At 41.9% G+C, this 21,738-nt stretch overlaps 1 protein-coding gene across 4 annotated transcripts in view; it reads left to right on the forward strand.

The window, feature by feature from the left end:
- The first annotated feature begins 12,079 nt into the window (after nt 1–12,079).
- Nucleotides 12,080–21,738, forward strand: part of NPAS3 (neuronal PAS domain protein 3) — a 606,010-nt gene continuing 596,351 nt past the window's right edge. For 2 of the 4 annotated variants that reach the window (XM_061463496.1, XM_061463495.1), the window contains exon 1: nt 15,661–16,578. In XM_061463496.1, coding sequence (XP_061319480.1) covers nt 16,529–16,578 — 50 coding nt within the window. In that variant the 5' untranslated portion in view covers nt 15,661–16,528. Of the gene's footprint in view, nt 12,313–12,414; nt 12,807–15,660; nt 16,579–21,738 lie in introns of those variants that run through there. The other 2 variants (XM_061463492.1, XM_061463493.1) reach the window with 2 other exon arrangements.

Here is a 21,738-nt window from a genome sequence, read left to right on the forward strand (position 1 = left end):
ATCTTTTGTTGCCCTATATACACCATCTAAGTTGGCTTATCTCCTTTGTCCTGGTGTTGACGGGACATTAAGTAATGCTTTCACTCTGGAGATTTCACAGTTACAGAATTATACTGAACTGCAAAGACACATGTGACTATAAAAAAAATCAAGTAATAGAATTTGCAATCAATGTATTTATGCTTCCAAGTTAAAAATATTTACAGTATCATTTTTAATCAATGAGAAATAGATCCAGAGCACAGAGAACATTTTAGAGTGGGTGGTGAGCACAAAAATGACACATCAATTATACAATCTGTAATCACTTTGCACTATATTATGTACTTCTACATAGGTAATTCATGTTTGCATATAATATTAGTCCACTGACATTGTTTTCTATCGTAATGCAATTACACAGTGGTGTTTGGGGAATGACCCCATGAAGGAAATGGTAAAGCAAACAAAGTCTCTCACTCAACATATATAAAACACAGTAGAATCTAGTTGTGCATCTACTGGTTTTACATGAGTTCCTCTAAATGTCTTAGGAAGTAATTAATGTTAAAGGTTCCTTTTCCTGTTGAATAAATTTATTCTCCATTGGTCATATGTTGCAAACCCTGTAAGCGTTCACTAAAGTGAGGGTACCCTTGCCCTCATAGTAGATTTGTTTCTTTCATTTTGGGAGAGAAATGCAGTGAATGTGATTTTGACCACTGCTATCCTTTGCATGAGACATTGGACTCCTTGGGCCTGATTTTCAGGGCTATTTAGCAAAAGCAAGAGCTTGACGCACTGTTTAAAGAGTATAGGATATGTGATAACTTGCTTAACATTTCTCTCTTGAAAACGTGCTGTAGTATTATGTGAGCTGTGCTGTTAAATGGTATTTTACAATTATCCTATAAGCTTAGCTGCAACATCTGTTTACAGTCACTCCACCAGCCTCCGTGATATTCCTGGGTTTTTTTTAATACACTGTGTGAAAGCAATAATACACAAATCTCAGCCTTCATAAAGTCTTTTTTTTTTTCCACAAGATGAGGGTGTATTGAATGTAATTGCAGTGTGTGGGGATAACTTTCTGTAGCCTGCTCCCTTTAACTTCAATGGCTTGAAATCAAAAATTAATCTCCACAACTTCAATGAGACTCACTTCTGATAATGTTGGCCCATTGACTTCAATGAAACACTATTAAAAATTACTCTCAATTCACTCTAATACTCATTCTTAATAGCATCAGTCCACTGATTCTGCTAACACGCTTTCAAGACCAAGTGTTCCAACCCTTCATAAAGACAAAAGCAAAGCTCAATATACTTCAGCAAAAAACTTGTTTCTTGTGGTTGTCGTTTGCTGACTTCTGATAAGCAGGACTGAATATTATTGCCTCGTATGAAAGAAAGAAATGTCTTGCAGACTTTTTTGCTAATACCCTTTTCTGAGCCTTTTTTATCGAGGGGGTGAGGGGAAGATGAAAAAGGCAGGATGCCGTTTTCTAAAACAAATAGTCCAGAACTCCTTATCATTCCTGAAATTCACATGAAAAGTCCAGTATGTTATTATACTCAATATGTTTTTTTGGGGGGGATGTTTTGTGTGGTGTGTGGTTGTTTGTTTTCGGTTGGGTTCTCTTGGTGGATTTTTTTGTTTCCTTAGGATTTTTTGTTGTTTGTTTGTTTGTTGGGGGGGTTTTGGTTTGGTTTGGTTTGGTTTGAGTTTTTTTTGACAGCTACAGAATTCTTGCTGTAAATTAAGATGACAGTGCAGATAACGGGGGAAGATGAGCATGCTTGCTTGCTTGAATTAGACTACAACTCATTTAGTACTCAGATTCATGGTTGAATAAGGTGTATTGCAGTTCTAACCACTATACCTTTTTGAAATGCTCTTTTTACTCTATTTGGTTTCTCAGAGGGAAAGCATAATCTGAAACTTCTTTTTCTTTTATCCATCCAGATCTCAGGTTTGTTTTCTGTTCAAGACAAGCCCTCTGATATTTATGTATTACAATTTGCCATGTTTGAGCTCTTCAGAGTTTGCAGTAGATTTTTTTTGTTGTAACCACTGATTTAACTTGAAATCTATCCCCCTACATGCAAGACAATTTTGCCATTTTCCTTCACAAGCCAGACAATTTATAGATAAACTCAGACCAAATAAATCAGGCAAGATACATTTATAGGTCTAATATACCATATATATTAATATATATTTTTAATCACCATCATACTGTCACTCGGCAGAAATAATTAGCTTTGAGCAGGTCATACACATCTGCTATCTAAGCAGATCCTTTTGCTAGTATCCAGGCTAGGACACTTCAGAACAGCCAGTGTTTAGAGTCAGTCACTGCATACTGCTTGTGTCCATTAGTGGTGAGGTGAGCTGCCTTCATTTCCCTTCACTAATTCACCTGAATGACTGTGTAACTATAATTATCTTTAGACCGAGCAATTTCTCCATGAGAGAACACTTACAGTAATTCTGAACAAAGAAATATAGATTCACCCTCCTATTAACTTCAATACTTTGGCTGGAAAAAGACATTGATTCATCTTCAGCTCCTTTTCCCATGGCATGAACCTTGGGAAATCCTGTTTTGCTTTCCAAAAAAAGGGCTGTGTCTCACATAGTGGTCTCCATTTGGGTCAGCTAGATTTCTGAATATTCATGTATGAAAACCAGTAGCTTAACATTCAAAGATACTGTTCTGCAACTGTAAGCAAAGTTAATGTGAGAGTCAAATTCTGGTTTCTCTACACGATAGTGAGGATTCAACCCTGGACCTGTCTGGAAAATTTAGTAGTAATTTTATCTTCCTGCAGCATCATAACTGAGCCTAATAATAAATCTCTAGGCATCTGCATGTTATTTTTTAAGATTACGGAATAATGTATGTATGATAAAATGAACAATATCAAAATGCAGTCCATAGCTGAAGAAATACTATTGGTAGTTACAAACATACATCCGGGTTAGCATGTTTTGCATGAGTATGGTGTTTGTTTCTTTTTTTTATTTCTTTTTTTTTTCCCAAATGTTTGTTTTCCCTAAAAAAATTATTAACGGATATTCATTCAGTTTTTAAAGATCTTGCTAACTAACAGTGAAGATAGAAGATATTTTAAACCTGATAAATTAAATAATTTAAGTCCAGCCATGTGTGTTCTACTAACCAAACAGCACCATATGAATATATGTACACAGTCTATTACAGATACCAGTACTTGCAAAAAAGACAGAATGATTTGCAATGTCAAACATCATCTGCTATAACAATAGGTTCGAAGATCTTACAGTCTCCGAAAAGTAAAATTATTTTGCATTATTCTCACTCATGGACTCTTCACCTAAAAAGCAAATGCAAAAGAGTAATGATAGTAGAAGTAGCAAGGACCTATAATAAGAATATTCTGAAAGCTAAGAATATTATTCCTATTTAAACTGAAAATTTCTTCTTCCTGTCTTCAAATATGCAAACTTTGAAGTATTATTAATGTATATTATAAAAAGTGTAAGATGTACAATGAGTTCAAGAAAAATCTTAACCTTGTTTTTTTCTACTTCAGGTGTTTGATATATTAGATTTAGTAATTTTATTAATTCAATTTTTTTTGCATATATCTTCTTTATTATGCAGATCTTCACCCCTTGTACTGCTCCATAAGCTGTCAACAGCTGAGTAAAACTGATTAGAATCAAGTTCAGCTTCAGAAAGCTGATTATACTTTTATACTATTATACTAATAGATTATAGTATAGTCTAGCTAAATCTAGTTGCTGTACTTGGTTGGCATACAGTGAAGGACTGGATACGTAGAAAAGCTGTTGTTGACTGATGGCATAAAAAACACCATGGACTGTTAATAACATTCTTCAAGACAAAATTATAACTTTGTAATGAATTTAGTGACTGCATTTGAATATTGGAATAATTACTGCTATATGATCTGGATGTCCCCCAAAAGATTAAAAATTACTTGTACCTGTAAGATAGTTTTTATCTGCATATGGTATAATTATTTTAGGGAGAAATACTGATTTAGTCCAGTTAAAGGAAATAATTTTTCCTCTTAATTTTTTAATGATGAAACTTCCAATGATGATACAGTCTGCAAGCCATTTGTCCAGAAATCTGTTGCAGAAATTTAGAAGCTGAGGCAGCGAATAGTGATTATTACAAGTTGCAACTAAAAATAGCCTCTGTCATTGTGCAGATGTTGTTGCTGTTGTTATAACATCTACTTGCATGAGCTCTCTGGTATTTCTTCTTGTTCCAGACTGAAAAGGCCAAATCTATTTTGTAGGAGGTTTTCTCCATAATAAAGGACCCATGTCAAAAGAAATGATAGTTTGTCTGGAGGATTTCCCTTGCTTTTTCTTCTGTATTATGTGTGGAGAAGAAAAAGGTGACACCCTTAGCTAGCAGTAACTTTCACCAAACAGTCCTACCAAGGGACTAGTAAAATGCAGTCAATACTAGTTTATTAATGATGAATGAGTGTCCATCTTGGGACAAAAATAAGAAAGGTGTGATAAAGCCACTTTAATGAATTTTGAACTAGACAAATTACAATTTTCTTCCAATAGACATCTAAGAAAACTATACATACTCTATGGCCAAATACATGTTCCCTCAAATTTTTAATCAAGAGAATAATGGCTAAATTCCATAATATTTAGTTCTGATATACTGATGACCAAACAACTGCATTATGCGTTTCCTTTAAAAAGTCCAGAATTTCTTGATCCAATATCTGACCAATACCTAACAGAGCAAGTTTCTTAGGTGAAGTCACAATGACTTTCTGTGTTGTCCACTCATGCGTATAAAAATTAAATAATGTGATCCATCAGTAGTAAAAAGAGAAGAATGCTAGGTAGCCTTTTTGAGTAACTTCCAGTGAACAAAGCATTCAACTTTATTTAGACAGAAACTATAGTCCAGACCACTTTCTGATAATGAAAATACACTCTGAAGTGGTGAGACTTCCAACCAAAGGACAAAAAAGAAATTCACTCACGGAGTTCAGCACATTCTGCATTTGGTGCAATTTATGGCCAGTCTGTGAGCTACCCTATCTGTGAAAATGAAAATTAAGATAAAGGTCTAGCACTGGACTAAAAACATCTTATCTTCTGGTTTTGTCAAAATTAAGCTCCCCAAGCAAGGAATTCTGAAGAGTGAAATGTAAGGACACTTCCTTTAAGTGCAGCACATTTGTTAGTTCTCTCAATTGTTACTACAATATGGGCAGCAATGACAGAAATGCAAGTAATGTGGATGGAGGTCTAACTCTTAAATGAATAAAGCTTTAAGGTTTCTGATAGATCATGTATAAATACTAGAAAGGTTTGTTTGGTTTTTTTACCCAAGAGAAGTTTGAAATTGAATGAGTAAGATTTGAGAGGTATTTAAACTTTGAAGGCCTCCTCTGAGTATACTGAACACTTGAAATTCTTGATTAAGCAAAAAAGGAAAGAATTTGGACAATCAACAGTGAGAACTGAAACTGCAGAATAATAAATAGTTGTAAATAAGGAGGGTACTCTGTTAGAGATTCCTTTGCCAGGACAAGGATGCATTTTCAGACAGGCTAGCCTGCCTTTAAGTCTTATGACACATATTTTCTTGTAAGTTTTGATTATTTTTGTAAAAGCACTAGGACTGAAGCTCAAAGTATTTATTTCTGACTCTTATCTATGTCTGAAGTTTCAGAAACTGTTCACAGAGTCCCAGATTTACATGGCTGCCGACCTGGGAAAAATAGTGCTGCTGTTGTAAAACATAACAAAAAATAAATAAACCACAACTGCCAAGAACCATGGCTTTGAAGACCTAGCACAGCTTTAAACTGCGCTGGATGCTTACAGCTGGATGCTCTGCTGCTGAGAGATCCTAGCTCCTACTTACATGCTGTTGTTTTTGGTGTTGACTGGGGCTTCCAGCTTGGATGGTAAGGGAGGAAACACTGGCATGGGTAGTCTTGTGAATATTCTTGTTTCATGTTTACTGTTGCATGACTCAGTGGAGCACTGACAGTAGCTACCGAAACAGAAAGGCTACCTTGGGCTGTGCTAGGCTTGCCTGAAAGAGCTCTGAGTGAAAGCTCAACGCTTTTTTTTTTTTCTGCATCTGTAATTAACGGGTATTTGAAAATATGAAAAGAATTAGGAGGTAGCATTTTTAGTTGCTGTTTCTTCCAAATTAAAAGGGGATGACTATTTCTGAGAAAACAAATGGAATCCTCCACTAAGTACATTCAAAAAGTTTGTGCTTCCCATTGATGTTGTCTTTCCAAGACACACCAACAGCTGCTTCCGTGAACTATTCTAGTTTAGGAACCGAAGAGGCTAAAAATTAAGGTAAATAAATAAATAAAGGTAAATAAATAAATAAAAGTGTGTTGACTTAGTCCCATGTCCTTTATAAGTTTTACTTATGTTATGGATGAGCAGGACCAAAGAGAACTACTGGACCAAAAATCTGAATGCAGAGAGAACACAGGGTAATCTGTTATCTCTTAGAAGCCCTGCAGATAAAAAGCACCTGCATGATTTTCTTTTCAACTTTTCTGAATTAAGCTTCTTATCAGGCTGTATGCTATGGATAGGGATTTTGTGGGGGTAGAAGCATCACAACTTAATTGTGGTCTCCATGACCCCAATTTGATGTCAACGAAGTAGCAGATTACTCTACTTTGGAGGTGTAACAGTGATATTGAAGACAAGGGAAATAGATACACAGGTGCTAAAACTGACTAGAGGAATACCACAGATTACATACTCTCTGCAGAAGCAGGTAATCTCTGGAAAAACTGACTGCCCCTTGATATTCTGCTGGAGCTGCTAGAAGATTTGTGGGGGATCAACACTGCAGAAAACCTCTGGCGCCAGCACCTAACTCTTTCACTAAAATTTGGGGCCAGGGCAAAGTGTGCAACACAAGAGAAATTGACTTTAATAGTGATTTTTCAGCCTTGGAGAATTAGCTGTCCTTTGTCATTACATAGTAGGCCAGAAGCGCTGCTTCACTTTAATGCAGAGAGAAAATTAGGCTAGTGAATGATGGCAAAAACCCAATTCTCCTTCCTGAGACAGCTTCAGTGGTCAAAATAGAGCTTGGGTACTTACCTGTGGGCTTGTGAGCAATGTATCAGTCCTTCTCCACTGCAGACTCATCATCCTTGCAAGGCTTTCAGCTGCCAGTACCAATGAGTGAGATCCTAAGATTAGCCTCAAACCTTAGCTGCATTTTCCCGGTGGCAGTGCAGTGAGCTAACAGCTGAGCCACTGGGATAGCCTTGTACGGCATTCTTCTAATAGTTTTTCTAGTTCTTCCACTGATGTCCTTATACATCTTTTATGATTTCGATAGTGATGCTACTTTCCCCAGGCACTTTCCTTCTATCTTACTCTTTGCTTGCTTTTCTTTTGAATACAGGGGGGAGGGGGCTACCTTAATCTTGCCCTTCACTCCCAGCACAACCTTTCAGAAAAGACATTTCCCTCATCTGCTTTTCCAACCCTGAGTATGTGTCAAGGAATTGTGAAGATGGAAGATATTTGAACACTTCCCATTTAAGTTCTGATGGTCTTTTTCCCAACTTCATGTTCCAAACAGATGAACACCCAGTTCTTTTGGTTTAAAATTAAACTCCAAATATTTTCTTTAGACTGCACTCATTTCTTTTACAAAGAAATGAAAATAAAATGCAGCACATGACATCACTTGAAGGAGAAAATTATGTTATTGTATATAGTTCTAGAAAGAAACTGTATTTTTTTAACTGCAGCTCTTCCCGAATGTGTACTGCTGGCAAATAGTAAAAAGGAGTTCTTTCCTAACTATATATTTCTCTCACATTAGACATATATAAATTCATTTGGGAATAACTTTAGCAATATAACTTGAGATAGGAGGTAGCTGATATATGTGAGATATTAATATGAAAAATATTTTCACTGCATGTATGTTATAAAGCTCTTGGAATATTACAGGCAACAAAAGTATAGGTCAAAGAGTTTCCTTCTCCCTATTCTGCCCATAATTTTTTTCCTGCAGGCCCATCTTCTCTTATTTTCTTCTCCTCTGTTATTTTCATTTCCCTTCTCATCTTCCATTCATAATTATGCAGGCGCCTTTTGAGGAGATTCTTTTGCTTCACACTGACAATACATGTTGGTAGCAGCAACTACCAATAGAAGCAAGTCAGCGGACACTTGTAGAGCTCGCAGGTTGTAAAATAATAAATCGAATATTTAATACCGAGACAGAAGACTTTATCTACACTTAATGGGTGGGGAGGCTGATTACTCATTCATAGCTACGCCACTTGTGAATGATGAGGTCACCCCTATCTCAGAAAGATAAATGCCATATCCTGTTATGACATACTCCTTTTATATAAAATTAGTTCAATTTTCTCACTAGTGAGGAATCAGTATAACTAAAAAAAAAAATCTCTTCAAGATAAAGGCATTTTTCTACGGCAATTCATTATATATGCTATTTTCATTTTATTTTATTTCTGTTCTGTTTTGTTCTATCTTATCCTCTTCTACGTATAGTATTTTACTCTCTACCTAAATGATATCTGACTAAAGTGAAGCAAAAATTAGATGATACAATGAAGCTTTGTAGTATTCTCCCTCATACCTGTCACAGGCTCCTTCCAACAGCAGATAATGAAAATTCAAAGTCAAACCATTTAACTTTAAGTAAATGGAAATGAATTTCCAGAGAAGAGATATTTTTTCACCTGCGAAAGAAAGGAACAGTAGTACACTGACAATGCGAATAAAGATATAATATATAATTGTGATATAGAAGTATATGCAAAGCATAAATATTACATGTTATTATATTGCATACTGTCATGTAGTTTTAATTTTTATCTTTATTATATTTTGCCTAAGAGAGGAAGGTCTACAGTACATCATTAGAAACAACAGTACTCTATTAGAATATTTCTTAGCTTAATCAATACTAAAGCAACTTGCAGAATATCTTTCTTACAACTGTATATGGTATTGAGACAAAAACTATGTCACGTAGATACCAGAGCCTGTCAATAATTTGAGCAACATGAGAAATAAATTAAAAATATTGGGCTCGATTCTCATCTCATTTACACTAACATGTTGCACTGAATTAAAATCCATCATGGTCTGCTGTAGCACTGGTGAAATATATGGCAAATTGGGTCCATGCTATTTAATATGGCACACAGTATAAGCCTGATATTTTCATCAGTGTATAAAATCAGTCTCAAAAATTCTTACTGGATTTTACCATCATGATTAATTTTGGGGAAAAAAATATAATTAAAATGGACTTTTCTTCAGAGATGAGGTTTTGGTTTTTTTTTATTATATCTATCTTTTAAGGGGTATGAGAAAGAAAATGTTTCTGTATTCTATAGAAATTCACAAACCTACCTTTGAATCCTGCTCGTCTTATAACATGCGAAAGCATTTGTTAGTAGTATCACTGACTTAGTGGGACTACTCGAGCAAGCAAAGTTACCAAGACTGACTTTTCAGTTACATTAACAATTAAATTAATATATTAATCAATACTCATAAAAGGTCTTATTAAATATCAAGAGGTCCTGGTTCTGCCCATGTGGATGAAAAGCAGTGACTTTCAGGACTAAGCCAAAGAAAGCTTGGCTAAAGGCAGGCTCTCTGTCCTGGCTGTCCCTTTGAAACATGAAAATCTGCTTAGTTGCCACTGTAGTGGAGAGTGACAATCAATGGATGGGGACTTCAACATGATTACATCCACTCTACTGCCCGGCCATACATTGACAGACAAAACTACTGTAATGGAGTGATCATTTGGAAAATGGCTACTGCCCACATTTAAATTCCTTTCAGTGTTATTCCATAGCCAATTAGAGTGGTAGCCCAGCCTATATTCATGCCAGTCTTGTACTATATTGTAAGAAAAAGGAAAGGAGCAGCTCAGAAGTCTTTAATTATTCCTCCAGCCATTTATTGACCTGCTCTCTAAAGGCCATATACAGGCCTTCATCTGCATGCAAAATTCCTATTGACATCACTGGGAGAGCCACAGGCAGATGGAGGGTACTTTGTAAACCTTACATTTTAAATACGTTGCAAGAGAAAGGCTCAGAATTTGCAGTCCTTTAAAAATGTGAGTAGCTTTATCTAACATTGCTCTTTAAACATGGAGTTTGAATAACGTTTTTTCCTGGCAATAACATCCCCCCTCTTCTCTGCAAGCTATCTAACCTACACGTTTCTGTAAAGTCTTCATATTTAGCACTCAAACAATTGATGTCCCTATAGTATAAACAGGATAGATAATGAATATAAGTGGGATAGAAAATTAATCCTACTTGTGAGAAAAGAGAGTCATAATTCACTTAGGCTTCTCAGCTCTTACGTTATGAGGTCTTCAGCTAACTCATGGGATCCATTCCACATCCCACAGATGCTCATTATGAATTCTTTTTATGTGCAACATGTGGGGACTAACCAGTTTCATATCTCCTGGTATTAGCTGCAATCCAAAGCATTTTGTATTAAAACAGAATGCAAACACAGATGCTATTCAATACAAAGGATTTGAACACAGTCTCTGTTTTAACATAAAGTTAGTGTGTCTTAATTTGGTTTGGAACAGCAGTGGAAAGAGAAGTCAAGATAAGAGGATGTTGTTGGTTTAGGAGCCAATCTACGAATCCAAGAGGCACATAGTTGCATGGGAAAAGGGGAAACTAAACTGGCTCAGGTGACAGCTTTGATTTATGGAAGCAAAGGTTACAATGCCTTTGGAGTGATGGGGCAGCCTGGGACATCTGTCCCCTCTGCCTTAGCCTTTCCAACACTCTAGAGTGCAACCTGTGCTCTGTCCCATCAACTTGTCTTGGTATGAGCTGGGTTTCCTCAGAAGAGTCAAAAGGCGTTCACAGCTGCTGTTTGCGTAAGGTGCACTAAACATGGTGTGTTACTTTCTTCTCTAGCTCAAAAGGCTGGCAAAGTCTAGTTCTCCCCTACATGCACGACACTTCTAGCTCCCACAGCCAGCACCCTGGAGCTCCAGGTCCGTGGTTTCGAGTCACCCCAGGGACCCTGCTACAAGAGTTGTTGGGACCCTGCTACAAAAAGGGGGGGGGGGGGGAAACGACACTTTATCTCCTTATCTCTACTGCCCCGGATTCGACACACCGCTCTTCTCCACTCCTGCTCTCCGGGTCAGGCTCCTCACCCTTCGCTGCAGTTGCCGGGCACAGGAGACCGAAGCGCAGCCCCGGGAGCATCCGCCGAGCACCACGGCAAGGAGGGCTCGCCTGTCAGTGCCTCCTCCCGCAGCGGCTGCGGCCCCACGCCCGCAGCAAGGCCCGGGAGCCCCGGCAGGGAAGGGGGCGTCTCGCTGCCCACCCGCGCTTTCCGCCCAACTTTCCGCGCTTCCCTCCCTGCCTCCGCCCCGCGCAGCGCCGCAGCCCGGCGAGCTGGGGGGCCTCAGGGGCATCAGCCCCGGGCTGGCAGATCCGCGCACTGCTCCGCGGAGGGGGAGAAGGACAAGCGCGGGCGGGGCGGGCTGCGCGCAGCCCCGGGGTGGCACAAAGGAGCAGCGGATCTGCGGCCGCGCATCCCAGGGGGATGACTGGGGCCGAGCCACCCTCCGAGCCGCCGCTGGAGCGGAGCGATGCGTGCCGCAATCGGGGGAAGCTCTGCAAGGGGGGTTTGCACAGCTTTCGGCGGTATAATTGATATGTTGAAGCAGCAGCAGGGATCAGTGCGTGCACAGGCACCACACACCTTACAAGTTTGACTAGCAATAACATTGCTGCACACTAGGAGGGGAGAAGAGTCAGCTCCTATAATAGGGAACAAACTCTACCATTGCAGAAAAGCGGCGCATTTCCTCGCTGGTGAAAACCGTCCCTTCACAGACAGAAAGAAAAGGGGGGTGGGGTGAGGGGGGAGCAAAGCAAAAGCAAGTTACCAAGAGCAAGAACTTGTGCTGCAACAATCCTTCACTCTTCTCCTCAGGACTCTGGGAGCAGGGATATTCCTCCCCCTCCCCCCCCCCCCCCCCCCCCCCGCACAGTTGGCGCTAGCCCAGACTGTGGTCAGCCGCCTTTATTATTACTTCATTGAGACAGAGAAATCCTCTAAGACTTGCATTTTGGGTGGAGGGTGGGGGGTGGAGGGACGAGAAGGAGGAGGGAAAAAGGCAACATTTGCTGCTCATCATTTTCACTGCACCGCTAAAGTAATTGCGCCCCCCTCTCTCCTCCCTGTCCCTCCTCAGCTTGGATTTTTCTCTTACATCTACAGCTCCAGTGGTATTAGACGTACCTTTTTTTTTTTTTTTTTTTTTTTTTGTAGCTCTGATATTCCTTCTCTCCCTCCTCTTCCCCCCCCCCCCCTTCCCATCTTTACGCGTTGCATGTTTGCAATTCGGTAAAATTCCCCCCCCCTTACCCCCAGCCCCCCCTCAACTCCTCTCGATCTCAGACCAGCAGCGCACATCAAAGCGCCCTTCCTCACTCTCTCTCAGTGGCCGCCACTCACTAATGGGATTGCAGCGTGCCTGGCTCCGCTGCTGCAGCCGCCGGAGGGAGAGCCGCTGCTGCTGCTGCACCGCTTCGCCGAGACTCGCCGGGTGCTGAGCCGCGGGGATGATCAGGATCTTCCCGGATTTCAGCGTGCAGGTGACGGCGGCGGCGGCCGGCGGGGCGGCCGGAGGGGTGCCGGCGGCGCCGGGCATGGGGCGAACTGGCGCCGCGGCTAACGGCAACCCGCAAAACGTCCAGGGCATCACCTCCTACCAACAACGGTGAGCACCGAGGGGGAAAGGGGTGTGCGGCTCTTCCTGAGGCTCCCTCACTCCTTTTTCTTTGTGCTTTTGTGCTTCTTTGTTTTCCTTTTCTTTATTTTTTTTTTTTTGATCTCTTCTTGCTGTTGGGGGGAGCTTGGTTGGAGGGGAGGGTTTTTTTTCCTCTGTTTTCTTTGTTTTTAAATACAGCATCTTTTAAAATGCACTGAGAAGTAAACACAATCTGCTAGTTTTGTCTCGGATGAGCTGGGAAGAAACAATAGAAAAACAAAAATAGCCCCCCCCCCCAAAAAAAAAAAAAAAAAAAAGAGAAAGAAAAATATAAGAGACCCCGGCAGCTTAGCTTGGCTGCTGCAAAGTTTGGGATCCCGTCCGCTCATTCCTTCTAAGAGGAATTTCTCAATGTCAATGCCTTGTGCAAATCCCAGTGTGTGGCAGCCAGGGGGATAATTGATCATGGTATGCTGATTGATAATTTGCTTTCAAGCAAGAAAGAGAACAATTTTCACTTGGGGCTGCACACTTGCAATTCCACATTGTAGTTTAACAGTATTATCGTGTCACCTGTTACTACAGGGAAATATAGTACGAACCCCTAAGTATACTCAGCACTGGGTTGTGGGATTGGGTTTTCTTTTCCATCTTAAATGCATTCTAATGCAAATGCAGGAAATTCACAGAGAGCGCCTTTAGGAAGCAAAGCGTAGAAAGTTGGTAGTAAGTCATAAGGAAGTTTAAAGACCTTCCCTATCCCCCTAACAATTCATCGATATATGCTGATACTAACATGAAGCTTAATTAATTATCTGCTATTTCTTTGTGTTTCAAACCCGAAGTCTGAATCTGTTAGTTTCTTCTATCAGTCATAAGCTTAGAACCGAAGCTAACCCCCCCCCCCCAAATGTCTATGACAACAGACAGATGTAGGCTGAAATCTGAACAAAACATTTACATTTCTCTAAATGCAACAAAAAGGGCACTGTCCCAAGTATTTTGCTTTCCACTATTGCATTAAATTAAATACTGAGAAAAATGCGGTATAATCTCAAATATCCAAACTAAATACCTCTATGAACTTTTTTTTTTCTTTTTTAAGTTTCAGCATAATATTTCAAACTTAATTGGTTTAGGAGCCAGGTTTAGTTAGTCGACCGTTGCCTGTTTTGTTGTTCTGCAACTTCGAGTTGCTTCCTATAATTTTGGAAAAAACATGATGTATTTTCCATTTGGTGCCCATGATAGGAAACGTTTGATAATAACTTTTGTAGGTTTCATAAAATTATAAATGAAAAAATAATAGGAAGCTGATACCCCTTAAATAATACTTGATGATGCCTAAGCACTTGCGTAGCTGAGAAACATTTGAAACTAAGCATGAGTCTTGTTTTGCTCAAGCAAACACACTGATCTTTCATATATATATAAATTTTTTAAAAAAAAAGCTTGAATGTGAGAGCTATAAAGAATGGATTAAAGTTTATTTCTTTTCATGGTTTCTGTATGATTTTTGTCACTTATAAGAGATTTAAATTACAATGGAAACTGACGGACACTTTAACGAGGAAGTACAGGCAGCAATCACAATAGTTTAGTCTGTGAAGTGGGGAAGTCAGGGGTCAGAAATGTCAGATTGGCTTTTAGACAAATGAAAGAGACCTCTGGAGACTTTCAGTTAAACAGAAATATATAGACAAGGCAGCATGCAATTTTTTAGTACTTCGTGTTTAATGGTTTGATTATGTCAGTCTGTAATCAGGTCGAAGTTACAAAAGCAGTACTCCTCTGACAAACTACTAACACCTCTAATCCAAATAGTGAGTAGCAGATAGCCAAACGCTTTGCCTAATAGGAATCCCGACCAGCCTGGATGTCTCGCACAGTGACCTGACACCGGGAAACATTTTTGCGCTTCTTCCAAATTTTGTCTGTATATTGTCGACAAGACAGCGTGAAAAATCAAACGATTTTTCTTCGTGCTATCTGGAAATGCGTAAAATACAGCAGATCCCGAAGCCTTCTTACGCTGTTGCCAAAGCCGAGGTGACACCTGTTAACTTTCCCCCCGGTTTTCCCCTTTTCCGGGGGGAGGAGGCAGGTTTGCCGGCAGGGAACGGCAGGTGGTACTTCCTAGATGCGTCTCCCCCCATATAGCTCTTCACCTCCGCCTGCACCCGGCCGCCGCCCGCAGCCCCCCAGTACGCCGGCGGATGGGCGGTGGCTCTGGCCCTCTCCCCCGGGGCTCCGCGCAGAGTTACGCTGGCCTGGTTGCCTCCTGCGGGGAGAATCTCCTGGTGCGCGGACGATGCCCCGCAGCCAAACTTCAGGTGGTTTGGTAACTTCTTCCCCGCCGGCTCTGTCCTGCAGCTCATACGCGCTCAAACACCGCCCCCCCCCCCCGCCCCCCCGCAAACTTTTGGAAATGTGGTGGAAACGTTTCTCGTGAATAAATTCCCCCGCTCGTTTCCCCGCGGGATTTTCCCTGGGAGCAGGATCAGGCCCAGGAGCTGCACTTCCAAGGCGGCAGCAGAGCAGCCAAAAAGTTACCTTGGGGATGGAAAGCTTTTCGCGGAGGAGTGATTTCTCCTTTAAAAGCTCCAGCGCTCAGGTTTTCCCGGTGTCCTGGAAGGAACAATTAAGGTAGCAGTTTCTTTTCCCAGCGCCTTTATTTCATGAATAGCTTCATAATCTCCAGTAAACCAGCGTGAAGTGCTCCTCCCTTTCCCAACAAAGCGGGTCACCGCTCTCCGTTAACGTTTCCAGCATTACGCCTTTTATTCCGCCGGTACCAGCGAGTACTCACTGCCGAAGAGGGCCAGGGGGGTGCGTGGGATCCCCCGGCCCCACACCGCCCCCCCCCGGGAAGGCCCCGTGGGTCGAGAGGTTCTCGCCTTCCCCAGCCGGCGGCCCCCTCCCGGGCCCACGGGGGACAAGCCGCCAGCGCCCGCAGAGTTGCGGAGGGAGCCCCTGGTCCCTGGCACCCCCCAGCTCCTCTCCCAGCTGGAGCCCGCGCTCCCGAGGAGGAAAGTGTGCGAAACTGCAACTGAGTGGCGTTGTTGCGCCGGCAGCGGAGGCTGCGTCCCTTGCACGCAGAGCGGTGAGCGGAGCTGGGGAAGCAGCTGGAAAATGCCCAGCGGTACTTTCACTGCGGCCAGGCCCGGCGCTCCCTGACTCCCTCCCCTCCTCCCTTCCCCTCCCCGCCCCGCTGGCCCCACGGCCTGGCACCCCTCGGAGCCCGGCCCGCGGGCACGGGGGGTGAGAGCGTGTGAGTGTGCGGGAGAGTGTGTGCACGCGTGAGTGTGCGTGTGTGTGCGCGTGAGTGTGTGTGTCTGTGTACGGTGTCGCACCTGCCGGCGATGCCAGCGGCCGGGCTGCCCGCCGGGGCTGTGCCGCCGCTCGCTCTCCCCGCCGCCGCCGCCGGCCGCCGCCGCTGCTTGCGCTGGGCATGTCTCTGGGGCCGGCGGGGCCCCGGCTCCCTCCGCTCCTCGGCTTATGGACGGCGGCAGTAGCAGCGCTAGGAAACGAGAGAGCGAGCAACCTGCACCAGGACTGCGCGGAGGAGTGGGAGCCCGCGATGCTTTGGCCTCAGTACTTTTCCTTAGCCTGTCTGGCTAAGCAGGGCCATTGCTGCCGCCGCTGCTGCTGCTAGACACACCACACACACCAACATCAGGAGGGGGAAAAGTAAGGGAGAGAGGAGAAAAAAAAAAAAAAATCCCAGGAAGATGGCGCCCACCAAGCCAAGCTTTCAGCAGGATCCTTCCAGGCGAGAACGGTAACACTTTCTCTTTATTGAACCTGCAGCAGCAGCAGCAGCCGCAGCAGCGCCGGGCCGGGCCGCCGCCGCCGGGGGCCGGGGCTGGCTGCCATGCCGGGGTGGGGGGACCTGCCGCCGGCACCCGCTGCTCGCACAGCCGGGCACCGGGAGTTCGTCTTAGTGCGTACCGCCAGCCGCACACACACACACACACACACACACGCACACGCACACACGCACACACACACAGACAAGCAGACGCGCACAGACACAAGGCGAGCCGCGCAGCAGCGGCCCCGCTCCGGCAGCCGCATCGCCGCGGCTTACCGGAGCCGGTGCTTGGCGGAGCGCGTTGGCGAGCGGGCGTGTGTATGTGTGTGTGTGTGCGGGGAGGCGGGAGCCCTCCCGGGCGGCCCCCTGTGCTCGGCGGCCCCGGAGGCGCTGGGACGCCAGGCCCGGCTCGCCGGGCGGCGGGGCCGGCCCCACCAGTACGGTTCAAGTGCGGCTAGGCCGGAGCGGAGGGGCCGCGCCGCCAGTTGCGCCCCCGGGGCTGCCCAGCCCGGCCGCCGCGACCCGCCGCCGGGCCGTGGGTGGTGGCGCCCCCCGGGGCGGGCAGAGCGGAGCCGATGCGCGGGCGGGCGGGAGGCGGTGCGGCGGTGCGCGGGGCCCGGGCGGGAGGCGGGGGCCCGGAGGAGGGAGGGGGGTCGCGCTACCCCCCGTTTGGTTCCCGGCCTGCCGGCTGTCCCCATATACTTTTGTTGGGGGAGAGTGCTTGCTATTAATCTGCTCTGCTGGTGACACGAATTGCCCGTAGCGGATTTGTTCTAGTAAAGTGAATCTTTCTAGAAGTGACTCGTAGGAAACAAGAGTACAAGTTCGTGTGATGTTACTTTGTGATTCTTACAAAGTGCTCATAGCTCCATTGCTACACTTGGAGGATACGTATGCCCAGGCGGAGGGCAGCCAGAGGGTTTGGAGTGGGCTTTTTCCCTCCTCCTCCCTCCCACTTCAGCCGTTACCCGTGAAGTAGGTAAGGGGTGAGGAAGGTTCCTGGTTCGTTGTAAAAATGGAAATTAACATTAAGACAGCTTTTAAAAGTAGCTAGGTCATGTGTTACTCAGTTTATATTTCACAGCACAAGTCTGAAAAATATTTAAACAAAAATAAAGTCTAGGGAATCAGGCTCATTTTAATCTTCATTTCAAACTTACAGGTTTTTGGTATGATCAGCATTTCTAGTACAACTTCCAAACCCAACAGATTTTATCTAGCTGCGCCATTTTTCCTAAGGAAGCAGGCTGCCCGGTATCAGAAAACCATACATTTCATATTCGCCACTGAAGTGTTAGTACGGCTGTGTTAGATGCATTAGTATTAACTGTTGCACTTTGACAAGGCTATATATTGATATGTAGCAGAATTTGGAGATGTACATAATGGGAAAACAGTGCACCCTCAGAAGTCAGTGACCTAACTTAAAGAGTTTCATCTTCAACTATAAATATTTATTTTTTTTTAATCTCCATTTCAGTGGCTGCAGAGGCATTTCTACTGTGTTAATAACACTTACAGCAGCAGGCTTTTCTCCTGCAGAGTTCTTTGTTGGAAAAACAATTTGTATCAATAAGTCCTGTCGTCCCCCCAACAAACAATTCTGCTGTCTTCTTTCTGGGAATGGTACTGTATTAGTGCTAAGTGTATTTGCCAGAATAGCTTCAGTAATCTCTCCAGCAGAAGCATATTTGTGTGCCATTTTGGGAATTTCTCTGAGATAGGAATCTTGAAGATAGAATTAATTTCTAGGGGAAACTTCATAGCCTGTGCATGAGTGCTTTCTTTATCACCTGTCTCCATTTGGCATTCGGAGAAGGTAAATCAAAGTGCACGATTTGTTATTCTGCTCCACTTGAGAGCTGAACTAAATAACACTTGGTCTGAAATTCTGATTGAAGTTGTAGGAGGATATACTGTATTTAATTTAATGCCCTTTAATAGCATCTTCTTGTTCAGTTCTGATGCTGTCATTTTAAAGGTTGGATCAGAGTAGTTTTTTCCCTGTAGGGAGTGGGAGGAGTAATCATTTCAGGGAAAAAAAGTAGTCTAAATTCCTAGAACACTAATAGCCACAAACTTGGCCTAGTGTCCAAACAGTTGTTTTTTTTTTGCCCTTAGGGCTCACTTTGTTATCACTCTTTACAACACTCTGAATAGTTCAGGTATAAATATTACATGTTGAAGCTGATGACATTTTTTGTAGCAGAAATAACAGCAATCTATTCCTTAAAAAAAAGAAAAAAAGTTTTGGAGAAGATCGATCAGTGCTTCAATAAACAGGCGCTCATGTACATCTTATTGAAAGTTATGTAACGTGCTCCTGAAGTCTTGCATGTAACTGTTTATCTAAGCTGTCTGTACACATCCTTCCAGCTGTGCGCGCCAAGCTTTTGGAGCACAGGCGCGGTCCAGTTACCTAAGGGGTTTTGCAGCCTCTTCTTAAATGCTACGTGGGTAAACTAGTTCACAGGATTAAGAGTCCTGGAAGTGAACTTTGTGTACGTTGTTTGTTTCATCTTCACTTTCACAATATTTGAGTAGATGGTGTTACATTTTTTCAGCAAAAGGTGAGTGTTTACAAAACAACTGTAAAAAGCAGCAGTCTCTGATGAAACCGAGTACTTTATTTGTTTTGAAACTTTTTTTCACTTGTTGAAGTTTTCTAAAGAACATTTGAAAAGTTACATCCATTTGCTTGATTTTCTTTTTAACTGTGAGTCTTAGCAAATTTTCCAGTTACAGTAGCAGTTTAGGTTTTTTTTTTCAATTGTATATACCCAAGAAAATGAAACAGACAGAAGTGTCACGCATGTGATATGCCAGCATTGATTTGTAAAGCATATAATAATATTGGAGTGCTATTGGTTTAAAGTGAAAGAGAAAAAAAAACACCTTTATTTTGGCATTTCTTTCTAGAGCATGAGCTTAAACAGAGCAGTGATAAATGATGATATGCATTGTCTAACACTTGCTTTTATATAAATAGCTCCAGAAGATTGCTTAAATGATATTCGAAAATATGAAATAGGGTGGCCTTCATATCACAAGGCCAAGGGTCTACAAATGGAAAAACTGAAATAATGAAATATTTCCAAGGCAACAGACTGTCAACAAGAACAGTAATGCATGGGCATATCATAGAGCTACCAGAGAGGATATTAGATGTTATAGCTCTAGAGCCAGGAGTTATAATGACCTTTATTAAATAGAGCCCTCCCACATTACAACAATCTTTCCGATTTCTGATTTATGGATTAGCAGTCATACTACTCTTCATAATTTGAAACATTCTCCCACTATATTTGATTTGCTGCATTTTCCTCCACTGGAATCATACATTATTTAGAGCTTACACGGGAGTATTGATCAACAAAAGTTATATCACATATTTTCAGTAACTAATGGGATTCCAAATAACAAGGTTTTGTCTGCAGCAATGTTTCTACATTCTTCACAGCACAACTGTTTTTTTTTTCTTACAAGTTACATCCAGTTAGCTTGTTTTTTACCAGTTTAATGGCATTAATATTCTAATGCTATATTATAAATAAGTTATAAGTAATTAGAGAGTTTTACTACTAGATTAATACAGCATCCAGAACCGTAGGTATCTTTAAGAGAATATCGGGATATATTGTCAACATCTGTCTCCGTTATTAGTGTCTCACTTGAATTTTGGAGTCTAATATACTGGCAGTTTCAAACCACATTTGTTTGAAACTTGGCACACAAGTTGCCAGCCCAGATGGGAATTTTACTGTAAGGGTGATGTAAAACAGTTGGTGCAAATTGATGTTCTAGGCATAAGTTTCATCAGCATCCTTTCTAAAGATGTTTAAATAAATGTTTATTTTCATAAACAATCCTTATAACAATACCTTCTTTCTTGGAAAACTTATTTTAAGAGAAGTACTTTGAATAACTGATCCTGACCATGAAGAATAACAATTAACATTAGTTTTATTAACATTTTGGGATTGATTCTGCTCCCACTGAGGTCAGTAAGATGAAGCAGTTTTATAGACATGGTAGAATTTGATATCAATTAAGCAATTGTGGTGGTTTTTTTTTAGAATTTAATAATATTAGACCATTTCTTGAAATGTCATCTCACATGAATAAACCTTACATTCAGCCAGTCCATCCAATACAGTTTATATTACTGTCACTAGTAGGTTTTGCAGGTGTAAAAGCACCTCATGTGGGGTGAGATTTCAGCATTAGTCACATTGTTTCAAAATGAATGGAGCAAACTTGTTCTGCAGGATGTCAGTTTGGAAATTTGTTTTTACATTCTACACAGAAGATATTTTTAAGGTACATGGCCAAGGCTTTGCATTTTCATCCCAGTCATTTGGTTCTTTGGTTGGTTTTGTTTGCTTGCTTATGCTTAATGTTTAACTTTCTTTTTTTATCTTTTCTCTTTTCTTTTTTTTTTTTTTTTTAGAAGCTGCCAAATATTTATGGCCATGAGAGGAAATGGTTTTAAAATTCATTTCATAATAATTGCAGTTTTTTCAGAAGAGGCAATTTCTCTCTATGTAGTATTTATAAGGCTACTGCATGTTGTCTTTAACATACAAAGTCCCATTAATGTGAATGAGGTGCGTGACTTTTTGTTTAATAGGACTTTGCATAATAAGGATAATTTGTAATAATATTGCATTTTGCTGCAGAAGAAGATGTACTATAGTAAGAATATAATGGTTGCTGCCATGTCTTATATGACTAGAGCATTGTTCTGTGACTAGCTCGAGCAGTAGTTTCACTATACACAAAGTCCTAGTCAAATGAATAGGACCGTTGTGCCATTGATTTGAACAGGACTTTGAGTAGTAAAAATATTCATTAATTTTGCATGCTATAGTGGTATATTACATGGGACAGAGGAGGTATGGTAAGGGTAGGATAGTGTTTGTATCTGTAACTTGCAGAATTGGACCCTGTCTTTGGGGGAATACTGAGTTCAAGTTATACGTTAATTTTTAAAAGGTTCCGAATGAAATTATGCATGTAATTAAATCTCAAGGGAGGATTAAAGTATTTTTACCGTATAATTCAATAGATACAAATTTGTTCTCAGATCGCAATAACAAACTTTAACATACTTAGTGAGAGGACGAG

The sequence above is a fragment of the Pezoporus flaviventris genome, unplaced genomic scaffold, assembly GCF_033815535.1.
Source record: "Pezoporus flaviventris isolate CSIRO_AGI_PZ_B2104156 unplaced genomic scaffold, CSIRO_AGI_Pfla_v1 ptg000036l, whole genome shotgun sequence".
Taxonomy (NCBI): domain Eukaryota; kingdom Metazoa; phylum Chordata; class Aves; order Psittaciformes; family Psittacidae; genus Pezoporus; species Pezoporus flaviventris.